Source organism: Manis pentadactyla (assembly GCF_030020395.1).
Source record: "Manis pentadactyla isolate mManPen7 chromosome 15 unlocalized genomic scaffold, mManPen7.hap1 SUPER_15_unloc_1, whole genome shotgun sequence".
NCBI classification, from domain to species: Eukaryota; Metazoa; Chordata; class Mammalia; order Pholidota; family Manidae; genus Manis; species Manis pentadactyla.
In genome coordinates, this window is record NW_026644588.1 from 3,630,816 (window position 1) to 3,648,370 (window position 17,555).

General features: G+C 60.8%; 1 protein-coding gene across 1 annotated transcript; it reads right to left on the reverse strand.

Annotated features, from left to right (window-relative positions):
- Window positions 1-3,539: 3,539 nt before the first annotated feature.
- PRPF31 (pre-mRNA processing factor 31) lies at window positions 3,540-17,494 on the reverse strand. Its single transcript, XM_036881244.2, has 14 exons — window positions 17,378-17,494; window positions 15,007-15,191; window positions 14,844-14,904; window positions 12,852-12,935; window positions 12,215-12,312; window positions 11,225-11,331; window positions 9,768-9,937; window positions 8,639-8,796; window positions 7,506-7,595; window positions 5,962-6,089; window positions 5,813-5,885; window positions 5,293-5,421; window positions 5,106-5,204; window positions 3,540-3,927 (listed from the first exon to the last, which is right to left on the reverse strand). Exons 2-14 carry the CDS (start codon window positions 15,181-15,183, stop codon window positions 3,802-3,804), a joined length of 1,500 nt encoding a protein of 499 aa, XP_036737139.1. The 5' UTR covers window positions 15,184-15,191; window positions 17,378-17,494; the 3' UTR covers window positions 3,540-3,801.
- Between the last annotated feature and the right edge of the window lie 61 nt (window positions 17,495-17,555).

Below are 17,555 nucleotides of genomic sequence, written 5' to 3' on the forward strand. Positions count from 1 at the left end.
TCACGCGCTTCCTATTGGTCCTTGCAGGGATGCGGCCGGTCCTCTCTTGCCGATTGGGGAATCGCTCCAAGGCGCAGCGTTCGATTGGCCTCCCTCGCAGGCTGCTAAGATTGGTTCACATTTTCTTCCCTGCTCCGCCTTCCCCTCCGGCCTCAGGGCACAACACGCCAGCGCGAGGGAAAGTGCGTCAATCAAGAGGCCTGTGTCTAGGTGATTGGGTATACCCGCTAACCCCGTCTCAAACCAATTGGTCGGGAGGAGAAGTTAAGCTGATCAGGGGCGGGAAGGCGTCCGTCAAGTTTAGAGCCATTTTTTATTGGTTGTGAGGGGATATTCTGCCCTGAAGCCATTGGTTGGTCCTGGAAGTGGGTGGGGGAAGCGGAGGAAGGCATGGCGAGTGGGCGTTAAAGGCCGCGTACCTAATGGGAAACAGGTGCCTTAGAGGCGGGGGCCCAGGTGAAGTCATCTGCCAATCAAAACAGCCCCTGGGCGAGAGGACCCACCGCTCGCCCCTGGTTGGCCTCGACTATAGTCAGTCATCGCAGCTTGTCCAACAGCGCGGCTAGTAGGCGGCACCCGCTCCTGGAGCGTGTGAAACGGGGCGTAGCAGGCAGATTTGCGGCTGGGGCGCAACCCTCCCGTTTACCTGCGAGACGGGACAGTCTCGTCCCTCAGTTGCATTGTCTTTCCCCGGATGCTTGTCTTGGGCACATCTCCGAGACTCAGTATATTGAATGAAGAAGCAGGGAGATAGTGCCCCAAGTCCCTGGCCCCTTGCGTGGCCCGGTTGGTCGCGAAGCGCCACGGAGGAGTGTTTTTTGTCCTTTGGCGGGTTCCCTGGCTGTGGGACAGTGACTCGCTCTCCTCTGCACCTCCGTTTCCTCGGTGTTGTGAGGACGCTCGTTTGCAGAAGGTACAGATTTCCCGCCGCACGGTTGCTTCCTGATGCCCACTCAGATCTCAGCGCCGGCTCTTCTCTTGGGGGAAAATGTTCCTGATTCCCCCACCCCAACCCCCCGGTTGTGAGTGCGCACGTGTGTTCATTCGGATATACTTAGGCACGGCTACCGTCACGTTCGTAATGATCCGGGGCTGCCCCTCCGGACTTCGCACCCCCAGGAAATAGCGACTGTTGAATGAATGAACGGCAGGGATGCTTGTGGCTGAGGACTTGCTGGGCACTGGAGCTTCCCTGAACCACGAGGCGTTTGCCCAGGGTCACACACAGGCGGGATGGGAAGTCAGATCCGCCCGTCTCCTCTTCGCGGAGGAAAGAAGCACAGATGCAAGGAAGCTGAAGTGAGAGTGCATGGGAATCGCCTGTGACAAGGGAGGGAAGACGCTTGTGTATAGGATGTGTCCTTAGGTCCACGCAGACCTGGGAGTGAAGCCTGGGGCTCTGAACTTTAAACTTCCCCCGGGAGCCCTGTGTTCATTAGAGTTTTGAGAATTCTTCATCTCCAGCCTTGCTATTCAAAGTGTGGTCTCTGGATGGAGCAGTGCCTTACACTTCTCAGGAATCATTTGAGGATTTATTTAAATGCCTAATGATTCAGGAAGCAGCCGATTGTTTTTTCTGACAGCTTCCCACGTGATTGGCTGCTTGAGTAGCCAGGGTCCAGAGCAGTGGGTCTCAAACTTGGTCGCACATTAGAATCACCTGGGTGGCTTTTTTTTTTTTTTATTAAGGTATCATTGATATTCACTCTTATGAAGGTTTCACAAGAAAAACAATGTGGTTACTACATTCACCCTTATTATCGAGTCCTCCCCCCGTACCCCATTGCAATCACTGTCCATCAGTGTAGTAAGATGCCACAGAGTCCCTACTTGTCTTCTCTGAGCTACACCCTCTTCCCCGTGACCCCACACACACCATGTGCACCAATCATGATACCCCACAGTCCCGTTCTCCCTTCCCACCCGCCCTCCCACACCCCTCCCCTTTGGTCCCTTCTTGGAGTCTGTGAATCTATTTTGTTACCTGGGTGGCTTTTTTAAAGTAGGTACTCAGACCTTACTCTAGACCAATGAAATCAGAATTTCTGGGGATGGGAACCACATATCAGTAATTTTTTAAATTTCTGAGATGATTCCAACATGCAGCTAATCTGATGTAGATAATCTTCTAGAGCAGTGATTCTCAAAGTGTGGTCCCTGGATCTGCTGCATGAGGTCAACAGGGAACTTACCAGACATGCACATTTTTGAGCCCCGCTATGGACCAATTGAATCAGAAACTCTGGGCCCTGCAACCCTATTTTAATGAGCCTTCCAGGTAATTCTGAAGCCTACTGACGTTTCAGGTGACTGTCCTAAGAGTAGGCAGGACCCCTGAGCCAGGTTCCCAGATTCTTCTGAGAGCCCTGCCCCTCCCATTCCCTCTGGTCAGGGGAGGTGAGTATTCTGAGGAGTTGGAGACAGAAAGTCCTTCCCACACAGACCCCTAGCAGTGATGAGCAAAGATTGTTGCTTTCAAGCAGGGCTGATCTAAAGACTTAGGAGTAAATCTGGGCAAACAGTTATGGGGCATATGGGGTAATTTGGCCGGTATAAGGAACCTCGCAAGTGCAGGCTGTGATGTGAGGAAGCAGATTTAGAGCTGGTGAGGTTGGGACAGAGTCCTGGATTGAGGGAGGGACTGGGTTCCAGGGACACACAAAGCCCCGAGTGGTGACAAGGGGAGGCCAGGAGAGGAACACGAACACAACAAGAGATCTCAGCAGGCCCGAGCAAGCCAGAGAGACGCAGGGAGAAAGTGTGAGCTGGAGCGAGTGGGAGGTGGGCAGGGATGGGGGACGGCGCCTTCCCACGGGCTCCTCCTCCTATACGCGTCTCCTGGGTAACCTGCCCTCACAGGTCTGTAACCAGGACTCCCTCCTCACGGCCACCATGAAGCCCAGATCCAGAGTAGAGCAGGCAGGCCCCAGCACACTCTTCCTTCTTAGCCCTTGCAGGGTAACCAGCCTTGTGTCAGGTGCTGGGACCAGATGGGCTTTCCCCCACTGCAGCCCACAGGCCCCCCAAGCCTGCACCTTTCAGCCAAGGTGAGGCAGCTTCAGCTGAGCCCCAGTTCCGAGACAGATTAGGGGTGCCTCTCACGTGGCAGGAATCCGGACAGCCCTGCATCCCTGTCAGGGCAGGGAGCCTGTCTGCCCAACCCGTCAGGGCTTGGTACAGCAGGCTGGGAGGGGAACAGTGGTAACAGGGCCTGGCCACCGGGCCCTGCTGGCGAGCCCAGGGTCAGGTACCTCCTGGGTACCTTGCATGTCCTCAGGGGCGCCTCGTGGTGTTAATGTGGAGGCCTGGAAACGGGAGGCCACTTGCTCAAGATGCCAGGAGCACCCAGGTTGGCCTGTGTTCAAAGCCACATCATGTGGGTGTCAGAATGACTGATGCTCTCCAAGGGAGAGACACAGGAGTGACAGGCGGGGCTGGGCCTGGGCACCGCCTGGTCCAGGCACCTGAGTCTTGTCCCCAACCCTGACAGCTCCACCAGTCACCAAAGGACTGACAAACAATCACTCCTCAAGGACGTATTCTAATACAAAGTGCTTTTAATTGCACTTTTTACAGTTTTTGCTTTCCCTCTTACAATAAAAAAGATGAGACATGGCAAGGCCTGGCTCGGCTCCCTCGACAGGATGGCGACCTCAACCACGCCTTCCCGGACAGTCCTGGCACTGGGCCGACGGCAGGGCACCTGCCTCTACTGAACCTCCCAGCCCCATCCTGACCCCAGTCCCTTCAGAAAGGCAGGGCCCACGTCCCCGCGGTGGACAGCCACCAGGACGTGGCCCCTCAGGTGGACATGACACCGCTCTTCTCGCCCTTGACCTTGAGGAACTCAGCCATGCTGGAGAAATACTTCTGGCTGGCCTCGGCCACCTTCTTCTCGGCTGCCTGCGGGTTCACGATCTCCAGGCCCTGGGCAGGGGAGGACGGCGGGACGATGGAGGGTGGGCTCCTAACAAGGCCCCCGCCCCAGGAAGAGGGCCGTGAAATGTCAGGGCCCTGCAGGCCCTTCCCGGTGCTCCTTGGGCTCTGGGTAGACATGGCAACAGTTTACCAGCCCCCAGACCTCCCCCGCTTGAGAGGTTCTGACTTCGTGGGTAGAGAGGGACTCGGGAGAACCCAGGCACCTGAATTTTTAACAAGTTCCCCAGGGGTTCTTAGAAATACCAACATTTCCAGCCAACTCTGTTTGGTTCTTGAATAAGGAAAAGCAAGTGCCAGAGGTACGTGGCTTGCCCCCAGTCCCAGGGCCAGTCACACCAGCCCTACAGCCCCCACACTGACCGCACCTCTCAGCGTCTCACCCGTGGGCACCAGGCTCTCGTGGGGCCTCCCTGCCATGTATCCGCCTCCCTCCTTTTCTCCCCCGGCACTTTCCGCCTTCCAACCACTGTGTATCGCACCACTCGCCTGATCCCTGCTGCCCCATAGGCTCCGTAAGGGGAGACTCACTGTCTCTGGTTTGTGGCTCTAGCCCCGGAGTCTGCGGCTGTGCCCAGAGCCCAGCAAGTGCTCGGCAGATACCTGCCAGCCGAGCAAATGCGCCTCATCTGTTATTCCTCATGACGCCGGGGACACACACGATCCTGGGGGCCATGTTAGCCCTATTTTGTGAGTGAACCCAGACAGACAGAGGTAGTGGCTTGCCCTGCCTCCCTTTTGTACCCTGGTCATCGGGCAGGAACCTTAACTTCCGAGGCCACCTGCCTAGAGCTTTCTTGCACAGGCCAAGGTCGCCCCAAGCACCCAGACACTTCAAAGGAGCGCACCCGGGGCTTCTGGGCGGGGCGGGGCCTGCTCGGGGCCAGAGTACCAGCACCAGACAGGGTCCCAGGCTGATTCTAAAGCCACCCGGGCTTGCAGTCACAGCCGTTTGCCGCCTGACCCTGCCAGCCTCCAGGGGTGCCCGGAACTGCACTGTGCCTTTCAGGGACGCGTGAGGTGCCAGCCACACCGGCCCCCGAGGGGCTCTGCGTGCCTGTCCCACGCGCACAGACACTGAAGCCCAGGGAGGCGACAGGCCTTTCGCAGGGCCGTTCACGGCAGAGGGCAGAGCCACCCAGGAGCTGGGCTGACCACAGAGCAGGTACCTGGAGGGGGGTGAAGGCCACACTGGAGGCCGTCCCCGACGAGCGGTCACGGATAGTGGACTTCCCGCCATACACGACACTCTGCTTCTGCAGGGTCCGCTGCGGAGGGGCGCCGAGGGCAGGGGTGAGGGCTGTGACCGTGCTCTCCCTCCGTGTCCGCCCCACCCCGCCCGGGCCCAGCACGCACCTGCAGTGTCTTGGAGATCCTGGCTTTGGTGGCCTCGTTCACCTGTGTCTGCCGCACACGCCCGCTGCCCGACTTGCCCAGGTGGCCTAGGCTGAAGCCCAGGTCCTCCTGGTAGGCGTCCTCCTCGATCTGGTGGAACAGGAAGCGTCCTGCAGTCAGCCACCCCTTGATCAGCTGACTGGCCAGCCCTGCGGGAGCCTCGACAGGGCCCCACTGAGGCAGAGCCCTGGGTCCTGTCACTGCGGAGCTGCAAGCCGGAGGGCTGAGCACATGCATGTGCTGGGCAGGGGTCAAGAGAAACCGGGTTCCCCACTGAACTGGGGAGCCAGCTCCCTGGTTTCTACAGCTCCCGCAGGGGTGAAGCCTGGGGAGTGCGTGTTCAGCTGACGGAAGGGGTGAGCAGGAGGGATGGGGCACCTCGGGGTGAGGGGTTGGTGCCGGGAGCTCCACGGGTCCCTCTGGGGTGGAGGGATGGGGAGGAGAGAACCGGAGGCCGGCGGGGCCCAGGCGGGGGACCGACCTCTCCGAAGCTCATGCGGTTGGCCTGCTTCCGGATCTCCGTCAGCCCCAGCCGCTCCTTCATCTTGCGGTACCTGGGGATGGGCGCCCGGGGTCAGCTGGGGGCGTGCCCGGCCTCTGCCTGCCCACCCGCCGGCCTGCCCAGCCCACCTGCGACCCCCTCGCTTCTTGCGCTGCCCATCCAGGGGCGCAGGCAGCGGCTTCACTTGCTTCACGGGCGGGGGCTCCTGCCATTTGTCGAACTTGCGCTCGATCTCGTCCTTCAGCTCGTAGCCCACCTGCAGAGGCGAGGGTGCCCGGCCGGGACTCAGCTCCAGGGCGCGCCTGCCATGCTGCACACAGCCCCAGCCACTCCCTCCTCTGGGCACCCCCTGCCCAGGGTCTGGGGGTCAGTCCCACCTGTGACCTTAGGACTCACTCGTGCCTTGTGGCCAGCCCTCCTCTGTACCCGGTACCCGCACACAGCGGTGTCCTTGATGTTGGAGACCCCCCAGTCTCTCCCCAGGTCAGTGAGGGGCCACCGGAGTCAGCCAGCCTCAGGACCACTACTTCTGTCCCACCAAACACCCACCGGGCTCTTCCTTCAGGGAAGACCCACACTGGCCCCTGCAGCACCTCCCCTTCCCTGAGGCCCCCAGGCTCCACCTGAGTGGCCTGGGGCTCAATGGGCTCAGGGCCTTTGCACTGACTGCTCCCTGCACAGGACAGGTCCCCCCAGGGCCCAGGTGACTCGCTTGCTGGCTTCGCTCAGGTGCCTGGTACACCTGCACCTCAGAGACCTCCCTGGGTCCTGGTGACATCTCACCCAGCCTCCCATGCCACCCCAGGGCTCTTCCTCTTCCAAGGGCATTTATATGGCACTACCGGACACCCGGATTCACATAAAGGCCATGGAGGCAGGTTTTTGTCCAAGCGGTTCCCTGCTGTACACCCGGCATCTGGAACAGTGGCCAAGGGGAGAAGGGGAGGGAGCGAGGCACTAAGCCCAAACACTGCCGGCTGGGTGCTTAGGCAACAACCATGAGACAGAAAACATGTCGACTTTCACGGGTAAGTCCACCAAGGATGATGAGGGAAATCGAATGATTACCTGGCAGAGGGGAGAGATTCCCAAGACAGCAGGTAAAATCATTCCCCAGCCCCCCACGGGTGACCATGCCTTCTCCTCCTCTCTGGCCCCTGTGAGCGTGTCCCTGATTTGAAAAGGGACTCTGCAGGTGTGACTAGGTGAAGGGTCTCAAGGAGGGGAGACTGTCGTAGGCGGCCAGGGTGGGCCCGATGTCATCACCAGGGCCTGGAGGAGTCGGGGCGACGTGCAGACAGAAGCACAGAGGGATGACGCGGCACTGACGACTCTGAAGACAGGGAGGGGCCGTGCGCCACGGGACGCAGGCAGCCCTGGAGCTGGAAAAGCCACGGGACTGGATCCCCGGCTCTCAGAGCCCCCAGGGGAACAAATGCTGCCCACACGCCGCTGTCACCTACTGTGCCCCTCAGACCTCCAGGACTGATGCGACGAGCCTGTGATGCCCTAAGCCACCAAGTTTGTGGCAATGAGGTACCACGTGCAGCAGCAATGGGACACGGTGGGGCCTGACACCCCCGCCTTGGCCGTGAGGACCGTGCTCGCATGCTAGGTCCCCGATGACAGCCCCCCAGGACCCGGCTCAGACCCACGCGGACGTGCCCCTCACCTTCCCCTCTGTGCTCTCATGGAAACTGTCCACGCGGGCCGCCAGTGTGCACTTGGCAGCTACCAGGCGGGCTGCCTTCCGCCGGAGATCCTGGAGTGGTAGGAAGGGAAGTGGGGTGGCGTGAGGGCGCGGTGGGAGCGGCAGACGGGTCCGGAGCTCAGCTGCCCCCGGCCCGTGTCGGCCTGCCAGCATTTCACCACCACTACCATGCGTCACAGCCGTGGACCATCAGCCTCAGTGTCTCCTTCCCACCTACCTCGAAACCATCTGCGCAGGCAACTGTACTAATAGATGGGGGAGTAATACTGACAAAGCCACTACAGCAAAATACCCATCTGTCTGTCACCGAGACTCCCGTCCAGTGCCACGACAGGAAGGCCGCCTGTGTTTTGAGAACCACCAAGGGGCACACGGAACACCCTCCGCCACGAGTCTCAGTGGCGACAGCGGCGGTTGTGAAGGTAGCAGCTGCTGGGCACAGCCACGCACTTAACCTCGCCCTGAGAGGTCAGCACTGGGCCTGGCTCCTGGGGGCTCGGATGGGCCAGAGGGCAAGCGTGTGATTTCGGGTGGGGTCTCTGGGTCGAGGGGCCTCAGTCAACCCGGAACCCAGCGAGGTGAGACCCAGCCGTGTGTACGCAGCCGAGCCCCAATAAGGGCTGAACCACGAGGCCCAGCGACTTCCTGCTGTGGTGGCGACTGCTGCCAGGAGTCAGCTGCCTGCTCACGGGACGGCCCCACTGGGAGGGCGCTGTGGGGACTGCTGGTCCCCCGGGCTGAGGCGACTCTGCCCCTCCACTGCAAAACCGCAACCCCAGGGGATCAGCTCTGTGAGTTCTGCGAGGCTTCGCGTGGGTCACTGAGCCGGAGGGTGGCTGGGAACCCCCTGAACTCGCAAGCTAACACGCACGTCGCTCCACACGTGAGCCCTCCTCACGCGTCCACGAGGCAGGCTCTGGTCTCCCCCTTTATAGATGGGGAGACTGAGGCACACAGCCCATGCCGCTCGCCCAGCCGGTAAGCGCCTCTGCTCCAGGTCCTTGTTCTACCGCCTGGGCCACCCTTCCTCCAGGTCCCACCCACCGCGTCAGGGGCAGGACGGCGACCTGCTCAGCTCACGGCCCCGGGCTCACCGGCGGCAGGGACTGCACGATGTCGCTGTGGTAGATGTAGCCGGTGTGGGGCAGCACGGAGGTGGACGAGAAGCCGGACAGCGTCTTGCGCTGGGCCCCAAGCAGCATGATGTTGCAGGCGGGCATCTTGGACAGGTTGGTCAGGCCGCCAGCCACTCCTGAAGCAGGAAGCGGGGGCGGTCAGAGCCACGGGCACTGGGCTGGGGGCTCACGGTGCGCCGCACGCCTTTCGGTGAGTTTCTGCTTGGACGTCTGAGGCGGCCCCGCCAGGGCGAGCTGACAGATCCCATTTCAGGGCGGAGGGGGCTCAGAGAGGTGAAGCACTTCCCTGAGGGTGCACAGCGAGGATGTGGCCCAACGGCCCCCTCACCCCCGAGTCCGCGAAGCCACACGGCCCCAGCTGTGTGTCCTAGGGCGGCCCTCACTGGGAGCAGGGCCCGGGCGGGAATCACCTGAGTTCCCGTGAGCTTGTCTGCAGGTACCGGGGGGAGGGGGGCGGACGAGGGCCTCTAGGTAGACATTTGCCTCTAATGGCAGCCTGCTAGGTGCCAGGCCCAGAGCAAGAATTAGGTGAATTATCTCATCAAACAAGCTGCCAGCACAGGCTGGGTGACCTGTGTGGGGGAACAGCCCCCCTCGGACACTGACATCACGCTGCTGGGAGCCCGCAACCGTGGCGCCTCATGTGGCCAAAGGCACTCTGCAGACGCGACTGGGGTAAGGACCTCGAGCACGGGTGGGTACGTCCAGTGTAACCACGGTTGTGACGGAGGGGGAGGCAGCCCGTCACAGACGTGAGGGGGCTTTACGGGGGAAAGGCCACGAGCCGAGGGACACGGGCGCCTCCGGAAGCTGGAAAAGGCAAGGATTCCTCCCTAGAATCCGCGAGGGGCGCGGCCTGTCTGCACCGTGACGTCAGCCCTGCCGAGCCCACGGGGGGCACCATCCCCAGAACTGCCGGGTGACGAGTTGTGCTGTGGAAGCTGCTTGCTCGCCGTCCCCCACCGCAGCCGTTGGGGGTGAGCACTCTCCCAGGCACCGCTGGGGAGGCCGAGGCATGGCATCACCTGCCCAGGGACGTAAGGCCCCTGAGGAGGGCAAGCAGGGTCCACCCCCCACCGGGCCTCACCCATGATCTTGGCGGCCGTGGACGCCCCGATGATGATGGAGAGATTGGGCGCAATGAAGGACATCCGGGACTCCACGTACTCGTAGATGCGATGCTTGGAGGCGTTCAGCTCCAGGGCCATGTGGCAGGCCTCCTCCAGCCGCTCCAGCTCCTCCTCCGACAGCTGCTGCCTGCGGGGTAGGGACGTGCTGGGCCAGCCGGGGGAGACCCGCCGGCCGGGGGAGCTGCCACCCCCCGCCGCCGCCGCCGTGCAAGCGTGCCAGCCTCAGGACAGCGCAGTCGCCGGTCCCGCCAGCCCCGGGGAGCCCTCGGCGGGCACCACCCTCGCTGGCCTGCCCATTCTGGTCTCTGCCAAGCCTGAGCTGGCACATGGCCCCTCGCCCTGAAGTGCTCCCCCTCGACCGCCGAGGCCCTCTGCCCTGACAATGTCCCGCGGAGCACTGTCACCAGCTGTGATCGACCGCACCTATTTCCACCTCCCTGCTTTCCGCCGACTCCCTGCTCTAGGCGGCCAGCCCAGGAGAGGGCCCAGCACACCCGGCACCCTAGTGCTGGCTGAGTACTTGTTGAAGGAGAGCACAGAGCGCCGACTGCTCTCACCGCCATCGTACAGGGGGCACCCGAGGGCTGGAGGGGAAGGGCCGGGCCTGAGGCCCCACAGCCGGCACCCGGTCCTGGTCTCCTGTGTTCCAAAGCCAAGCGCTGTATGGCGCACAGGAGGCCATGAAGCCCGCCGCAGGGTCCTCCCACCGAGGACCAGAAGGGCTGGGGCGCTCCAGGTCACCCCAGGTCACCCCTAAGCAGTGGCGAGCCGAGCCAGCTGGTTCTCCTGCTGGAGAGCTTGGTTCCTGCCTGAAGCTGGGTCGTCAGCAACTCCAGGAAGCCACCCTGATCCAGTCCCAGCAAGTGCCACTCCTCTGGGCCTCCGCCCTGCCCCCCAGTCTTTGTGTGAGCCCCCGTTCCTTCCCAGACAGGACCCTGGCAGGCCGGGGCCACCCCCACTTTGCTAAGTTCTGTGATTCCGTCCCCAGAGCGGCACCCGACACCCAGTCGGTGTTTGCTCAGTGGCCAGGACAGTCCAAGGGCTCATCCCACAGGACTCTGCTGTGGTCGGGCACGTCCTCCTCTGTGCGCACAGAGGCTCCCGCAGCGCGGCCGGAGGCCTGGGGAGCCAAGCCAAGTCCCCGCCTCCATCCCTGTGACGGGGAGGCAGGCCGGGGACAGACGCTTCCGACTGTGGGTCTGCCTCTGCCCCACGCCAACAGGGCACGCTGGCCTCTCACCGATGGGGACCCCCGAGCCTGGCACAATGCCTGGCTGCAGGGGCTGCTCGTTAAACACGTGTGGAATTGAAATGAACCGTCCTGAGACCGAGTCCACCAGGACCCCCAGGCCCCGGCCTGCTGTTGCGCGGGCCCGTGGCAGGCCCTGGCGCCCTTCCCACGCTGTGCTCGCACCCCTGGGTGGTGGAGGCAGTAACGCTGACGACCATGATGGTGGCGTTGGTCAGGATCTGCTGCAGGTTCTCGTTGTTCTTGCACTTGTCCAGGCTGTTACCCAGCTCCTGGGGGTGAGGGGGCAGGCGCAGGACTCAGGAAAACTCTAGAACCTCTTGCTCGGCACCCGTCAGTCTTCTGGGGGTGCCAGGCAAGTTGGGGGCTGCATACAAGCTGCTTCTCCTGCCTCCTCCCAGTCCCAAGAGCCCCACGGCTCGAAGCCTCGGCTCCGCGTGCCCTGCAGTGGCTGGTCCGGAAGGGCCCAGACACAGTGGCCCCCGCACGGGGCCCGCCGCCCCGCCACAGAGCGCAAATCCGACACGCCCTTCCCTGTGTGGCTGTGCCCTGCTGCCACCCCTGCGTGCTGGACCCACGGGGAGCCTCCTTGCTGAGCCCCACCTTCCCCGGAGCCTGGCCCTTGCGCAGCTTTCCCAGAAGGCCCAAAGACCTGGAAGTCAGGGGTCACCAACTTCGCTTCCTCACTTCCTCCTCCCTCCTTTCCTGAACGTGCCAGGGTTACCCTCGAGGGGTCCTGGCCCTGCGACAGCCTCCCCCATCTCTGTGAGGCCACCCCTTTGTCAGCCTTCAGATCTTGACTCAAATGACTGGCTCAGACGGCCACTTGACAAGTGCTGGCAGGAAGGGGGCACCCCTCCTCACCCTGCCAGCTCCCAGCCCCTCGGAGACCTCCTGGGCAAGGAGCAGAGAACAGAGGGTGGGCGGGGAGCCCAGAACATTCTCTGCAGGCCCCACCCCTCCACTGCTGGGCAGCTGGGGTAGCACCCCCACTCCAGCTCACCGCTGCCAGCTCCCATCCCCGTCTTTGGCCACAGCTGAGCAGGGAGGCTTTTCCCCTTGACTGGGGACCCAGGACTGGGGCCCTGCTCCCCCTACGCTAGGGGCAGAGGGGAAGCCTCAGTTCCTCCTGAGCCCGCACTTCCCTCCACTCACCTTGACCGTGCGGATGTAATCCAGCGCATTGGGGACCAGGGACTCGAGTTCGGGGAACCGCTTGGAGTACTTGTCCCGGATGAACTTATGGATGATGTCTAAGGGGCAGGGAGGGGGGTCTGAGGAGGACACCGGGCCCAACACCCGTTTCCTCTGCTTGAAGCCCCGGGTGTTCACTGGGCTCACGACACCCAGCAAAACGGCTTAGCGCCGGATGTGGCCCCACGGACTAGTTCTGGTCTACCAGATGTGAACAGAAGCACCATGTGCAACTTCCAGGTCACCCCTTTAAGGAAAAGAATTGTGCCCTCCTTTTCTCTCCTGTTTTGCTGGTGGGGATGTTGAGGTGATGGCTGGAGGTGGGGCAGTCACCTTGTACCATGAAACAGATGGCAGACCAACAAGACAGAGCCTAGCACCAGGCCAGGCCTCCTCGTTCAGACTTCCTTTCCACGTGAGAGGAAAATACCTTCCCTCTTACTGAAGTCACCCTAGTACAGCAGCTGCGCCTCGATCCGTGCCAATACGAGGGGCCTGGGCGCAGGACCCCGGGAGGGCTAGCAGAGGCTGTGGCCTAGGATCCTGCCCACCCCGCTCGGGCACAGGCAGGCAGTGGGCAGGCCCTCCCAGCACTCACTCAGCTCGTTCTCGATCTCCACCGTCAGGTTGTTGGCGTCCACGATGACGCGGTATTCGGGGGCTGCCTCCACAGGGCCCATCACTGTGAGGAGGAGAACGCACCTGGGGCGTGTGTCTCGGCACCCATGCCTCCCGGACCCCAGCTCAGGGAAGCAACTGCGGCGGGGCAGGAGGAGGGGCGGTGGGTGAACCGGGGCACGGGCTCACCTGCCTGCAAGCCTCGCCCCTCTCCCTCCAGCCTGGACTTGACCCAGTCTCACCCTGGAACTGAACCCCCCTGGCTGACGGTCAGGCCTCCCAGACTGACCTTCAAAGTCTCCTGAAAGACTGGAAGCCCTGTGAGGACAAGTACTGTCTCCTTCCTGCGGCCACAACTGGACACCTGCTGGATGCCCCCCTCGGCAGCCTGGTCCCAGGCCCATCCCCTCACCGCCCCATCTCTTGACACTCCAGCCGTAAGACCTGCTTACGGGGACTGACACTTGGGGTTGCGTCTCTCCCCTCTCGGGCGTTTCCTATGCCACTCCCTCTCCCTGGTACATCCCTTCCTCACGTATGCTCCTAGAAAACTCCTTTGGGTTTTAATAACAGTGGCGACAGGACCACCACAAGCAGCAGTCAGTCACGGCAGCTGACACGTACAGGGCTCACCAGGCCTCTACCACTGTTCCAAGTGTCTTACACGCTAGACTTCACCCAGGGCCACCCAGAGAGCTTGGCATTCAAACAGGCCAATGTTGCAGAGAAAGAAAAGGTGGGACATGGTCTGATGTCACAGAGCCAGCAGCGCGCAGAGCTGAGTTCAGATCCCAGCACCCACCTTCCTGACCTGAGGCTGAAGGGCCTCTGTGTCCTGAAGGCCCAGGAGGCACCCAAGAGCCCTCCCTCCCGCCCCAGGGGCCTCAGTGCCTCCTCCGTGCCTCCACACAAGCCCGCCACGCCCACCAGACACGACTGCCACCCCATTCTGAGATGTGTTGTGTCCACCTCCCCGGTGTGACCGGGTCTGCCCTGATCCCCGAGCCTGGCCTAAACCAGGAAACGCCACTTATGGAGCCCCCACAGTGGTCTGGGATGAGCCCTCGGGCCCGGCATCCAAAACCCCGCAGTGTCTGGCGCCTCTCCAGATGTTCCGAGCTTTGCACACACAGCTTCTCCCTGGTACAAGCCCCTCTGAGTTCTCTTGTTTCCAAGCCCAGTTCAGGTATCAGTTCTTCCCTGACTCTGCAGGCAGGGCCAGCCGGCGCCTCTGAGGCTCCCCGGTGTCTGAGCTCCCTCAGTCTCCACAGGTACCCCCACCAATAAGTGCCTGCGACCTGGTCTGTCGGCTCTGCCAGACCCTGATCTTCGGGGAGCAGAGGCCCGCACAGCCGGCCCCGGGGAGCCTCAGGAGGACTTTAAAGGAAGGGAAGAGTGAGTCTCCCCGCAGCTGCTCTCTGACTACAACATGCCTGTGCCCAACCACGTCCGGACAGGAGCCCCCCGTGAAAAGAAGAAATGGGGGTATCATGAGCTGGGCAGAGTATGCAGTAGATACCCCAGCGCTTCCCAAAGCTGGAGTGGGAAGAGGTCGTAGGTGGTGCTTTAATAAGGGTTTGATGGTTACTTTCTTTTCCATTCACAGAAAGGACAATTTTCCCTCTCGGGTAAATTTAAGAAAAAAAATAAATCGATGTAAAGAAAAAGTGAAGTAAATCATAAGAGAAGCAGTTTCCAAGTGTGGCCAAACCCTTTAAGTGGCAGCGTGAATCACTGAAGTCCGGGACACCTTGAGGCGAGTCCCGGCGTGATCAGTACGTGCTCAGCACAGAGGAGAAGTGCAGGAGCGCCAGCCTGAGACGTGCTGGTTCTCGGGAGCAGGGCTGGGTGGGGACGGGAGAGGAGAGGGGGGGCTCCGGAAGAGGCTGAGACGGACGCACACACAGCAGGGTCAAGGGGCCTGGCCGGGGAGGAGCAGGCTGGGAGCGGGCAGGCGGGAGGGAGAAGGTACCTTCCGAAGCCTTAGCCTGCTTGCTGATATATTCCTCGATCTTCATCATGATCTCAGCGAACTGAGGAGGGGGGGACAGGAGAGTCAGCACCCGGGACGCCCCAGGAGGCAGCGCGCCTGCTACGTCACCCATATCGGGAGCCCCTCTTCACAGCCCACTGACCATCCTGCTGTCCCACAGCTTGGCTATGCTCTTGACCGAGTCCCCGGAGAGGTCCAGCTGTGTCTCCTCCTGCACATCCTCGATCGCTGGCTCCTCTTCTTCCTCCCCATAGCTTCCTCCTTCCTCCTCCTCTGCCGCCTCCTCGAGATCAGCCAGGAGCTCATCTGCCAGAGACATCCCGAGGCCTGTGGGGAGGGAGGGCGAGGACCCCCTCATTACCCCCAGAAGGCCCTGGTCCTGCTCCATCAACCCGCTAGCACGCAGGCTCCGCAGGACAGGTATGTGCTTTGTTCCCCAGCTTCTAACTGTGCCCAGGACAGGTGCTCAATCAATACCTGCTGAGTTACTCCATGAACACACCTCCCGGAACCTCGGGTCAGAGCTCACACCACCCACCCTGCCCTCCCACTTCACTGAGCCAGACATAGCCCACCCTCCTTGCCACCACCTCTTGCCCTAAAAGACACGTCCTCCCCGCGATGAGATGTGACCTCTCCTCGCAACTCATTTCTTCAAACCAAGGCCCCTCCCCCCCAATTGTTGGGCCCCAGATGGGTGACAAATACCCTAAAATACTATCTCCTCAACCATCAGGGCCACCAGGCGGAGCCTAAAATGCCTACAGCCCCCAGCCAATCACCGTGCACCACGAGCATTCTCATCTTCCCCAGCTGCTGGACAAATATTTGTATTTTGTGAGTCCCATGAAGTGAAAGTGGATGGGAAGCACTACTCAACAAGACACAGCCCCAGCACTTTTCTGAAAAAATAAGAAACTTCCTCTCTTCCGTTTCCTTTCTCTTTCCATAAAACATGCCCTTCCTCATTCCCTTGCCTTCTGCATACCCTCCTCTAAAGTATAAAGACAGAGGTTGCAAACTCCAACGCCCACAGGGGCTGAGGGGGTGACTTAGTGAGCGAAGCTCGTTGGGGGCTGGGCAACAGGGAGGAGCAGAGCCTGCAGAAACAGTGCTCGTGCCCATCGCAAACGTGCCACCATGCGCAGCTGCACACATGCATTGCCAGTGGGAGCATGGGCTCCATGTTGCCAGGTTGCCTGGTTTTGTTTTGTTTTTCAAGAGAAGTAAGAAATTCATGATTTTACGTGTAATCTCCCAGTTTGAAAAGTTTCATTTTTATTATCTGAATGGATAATTTAAATCAAACCAACCACCCAGGCACAGGCCAAACCAAACAGATTACAGGACACAGCCGGCCCAGAGAGCCAGTTTGGGAGCCCCGCATGTCCAGCTGTCTATGAGCTCTGTCCCTTTCAGATTCCCCCCCTCTTCCCCTAAGGTTCAGTGTCCCCTTTGCACTCACCTCTCTAAGACACAGCTCTTCCTCGTGAATGCACCTGTGTGACCTCACGGGTGCCGTTCCCTAAACTTCCTCCCCCTCTCACCTTCTCTGAACAAGAGGGCCTCTTCCCTTCTTTATGGAATGCAATCTCCCTCCCCACATATCAGACAAGTCCCTCTGCTTATCCTCCCTTCTGTTTCCCCACTAAACTGTAAGCCAAATTAGGGGCCATATCTGTCTGTTCACTGCTATATTCCCATCATCTGGCAGAATGTCTAGCACAGAGTAAGCATTTAAGAAAAATGTGACAAATGAATGAACACTTTTATTTATCCCTTATACCCAGCATATTCTTGTCTTCTTTCTCCAGTTCTCCAAATATGTTATCTTTTTGTCCCTCAGGTAGGGGCACAAACGTTATTTCTTGCAGTGCAGATCTCTGACTCCCGGTCTGGATCCTATCCCGCTATTATACAACTTACTCACCTCTATGCTTAAGATTTTCTAAATTTCTCCTATTTTGTTTTATTTCCCCATTAAGCGAAACTTTCTGCGAGAACAGAGACCGTGTCCATTTTGTTCACCGGCCACTATCCCCAACGCCCAGCACAGCCCCTGGCGCACAGTAGGCACGATGAGCTCGCTTGAGTCCGGCCAACCTCTGGGGCTGCACCTCCGCCAACTGTCCCCCTCGCCCACAAGTCCTTGTCACATTTCTTTCGCTTCCCAGCTTCTTCCCGCTCAGGGCCTTCCTCCCCTCGCGTTTTACTGGCCCACCACCTCCTCAGCTCCTTAACCCATGCACCCCACTGCGGACCAGATCAGCTGCCTGGCGATGCACACCCCGAGCGCCCTGTGTGCACCCGAGGCGCTTCACGTATTTTCTCGATGAAGCCTGTCTCCGCAGGCACCAAGCAAAGCGCTAGGAGGGGCGGGGAACAATGCTTGCTCTCGCCGGAGCGCCCGAGCATCGCAGGAGCACAAGTCCGTTAAGGCCCGCCTTACACTCGCCCTGCCCCAGACCCCGGCACCTGGCCTGGCGGCCTCCCCTCGGCTCCACCACACTCACCTCTTCCCTCCTCGCACCGCCGTTCCTAGAAAAGCAGCTTCCCAGCCGTGGCCGACGCACACTGATGCCGTCTCACCCTCGCGCCGTCGCGGAGGCAGAGCTGCTCTCTGATTGGTCCCCGCCCCGGGTCGCTCCTCGCGCCGTTTGGAACAAAAACTTTATTAGCAGCGGCCTCCAG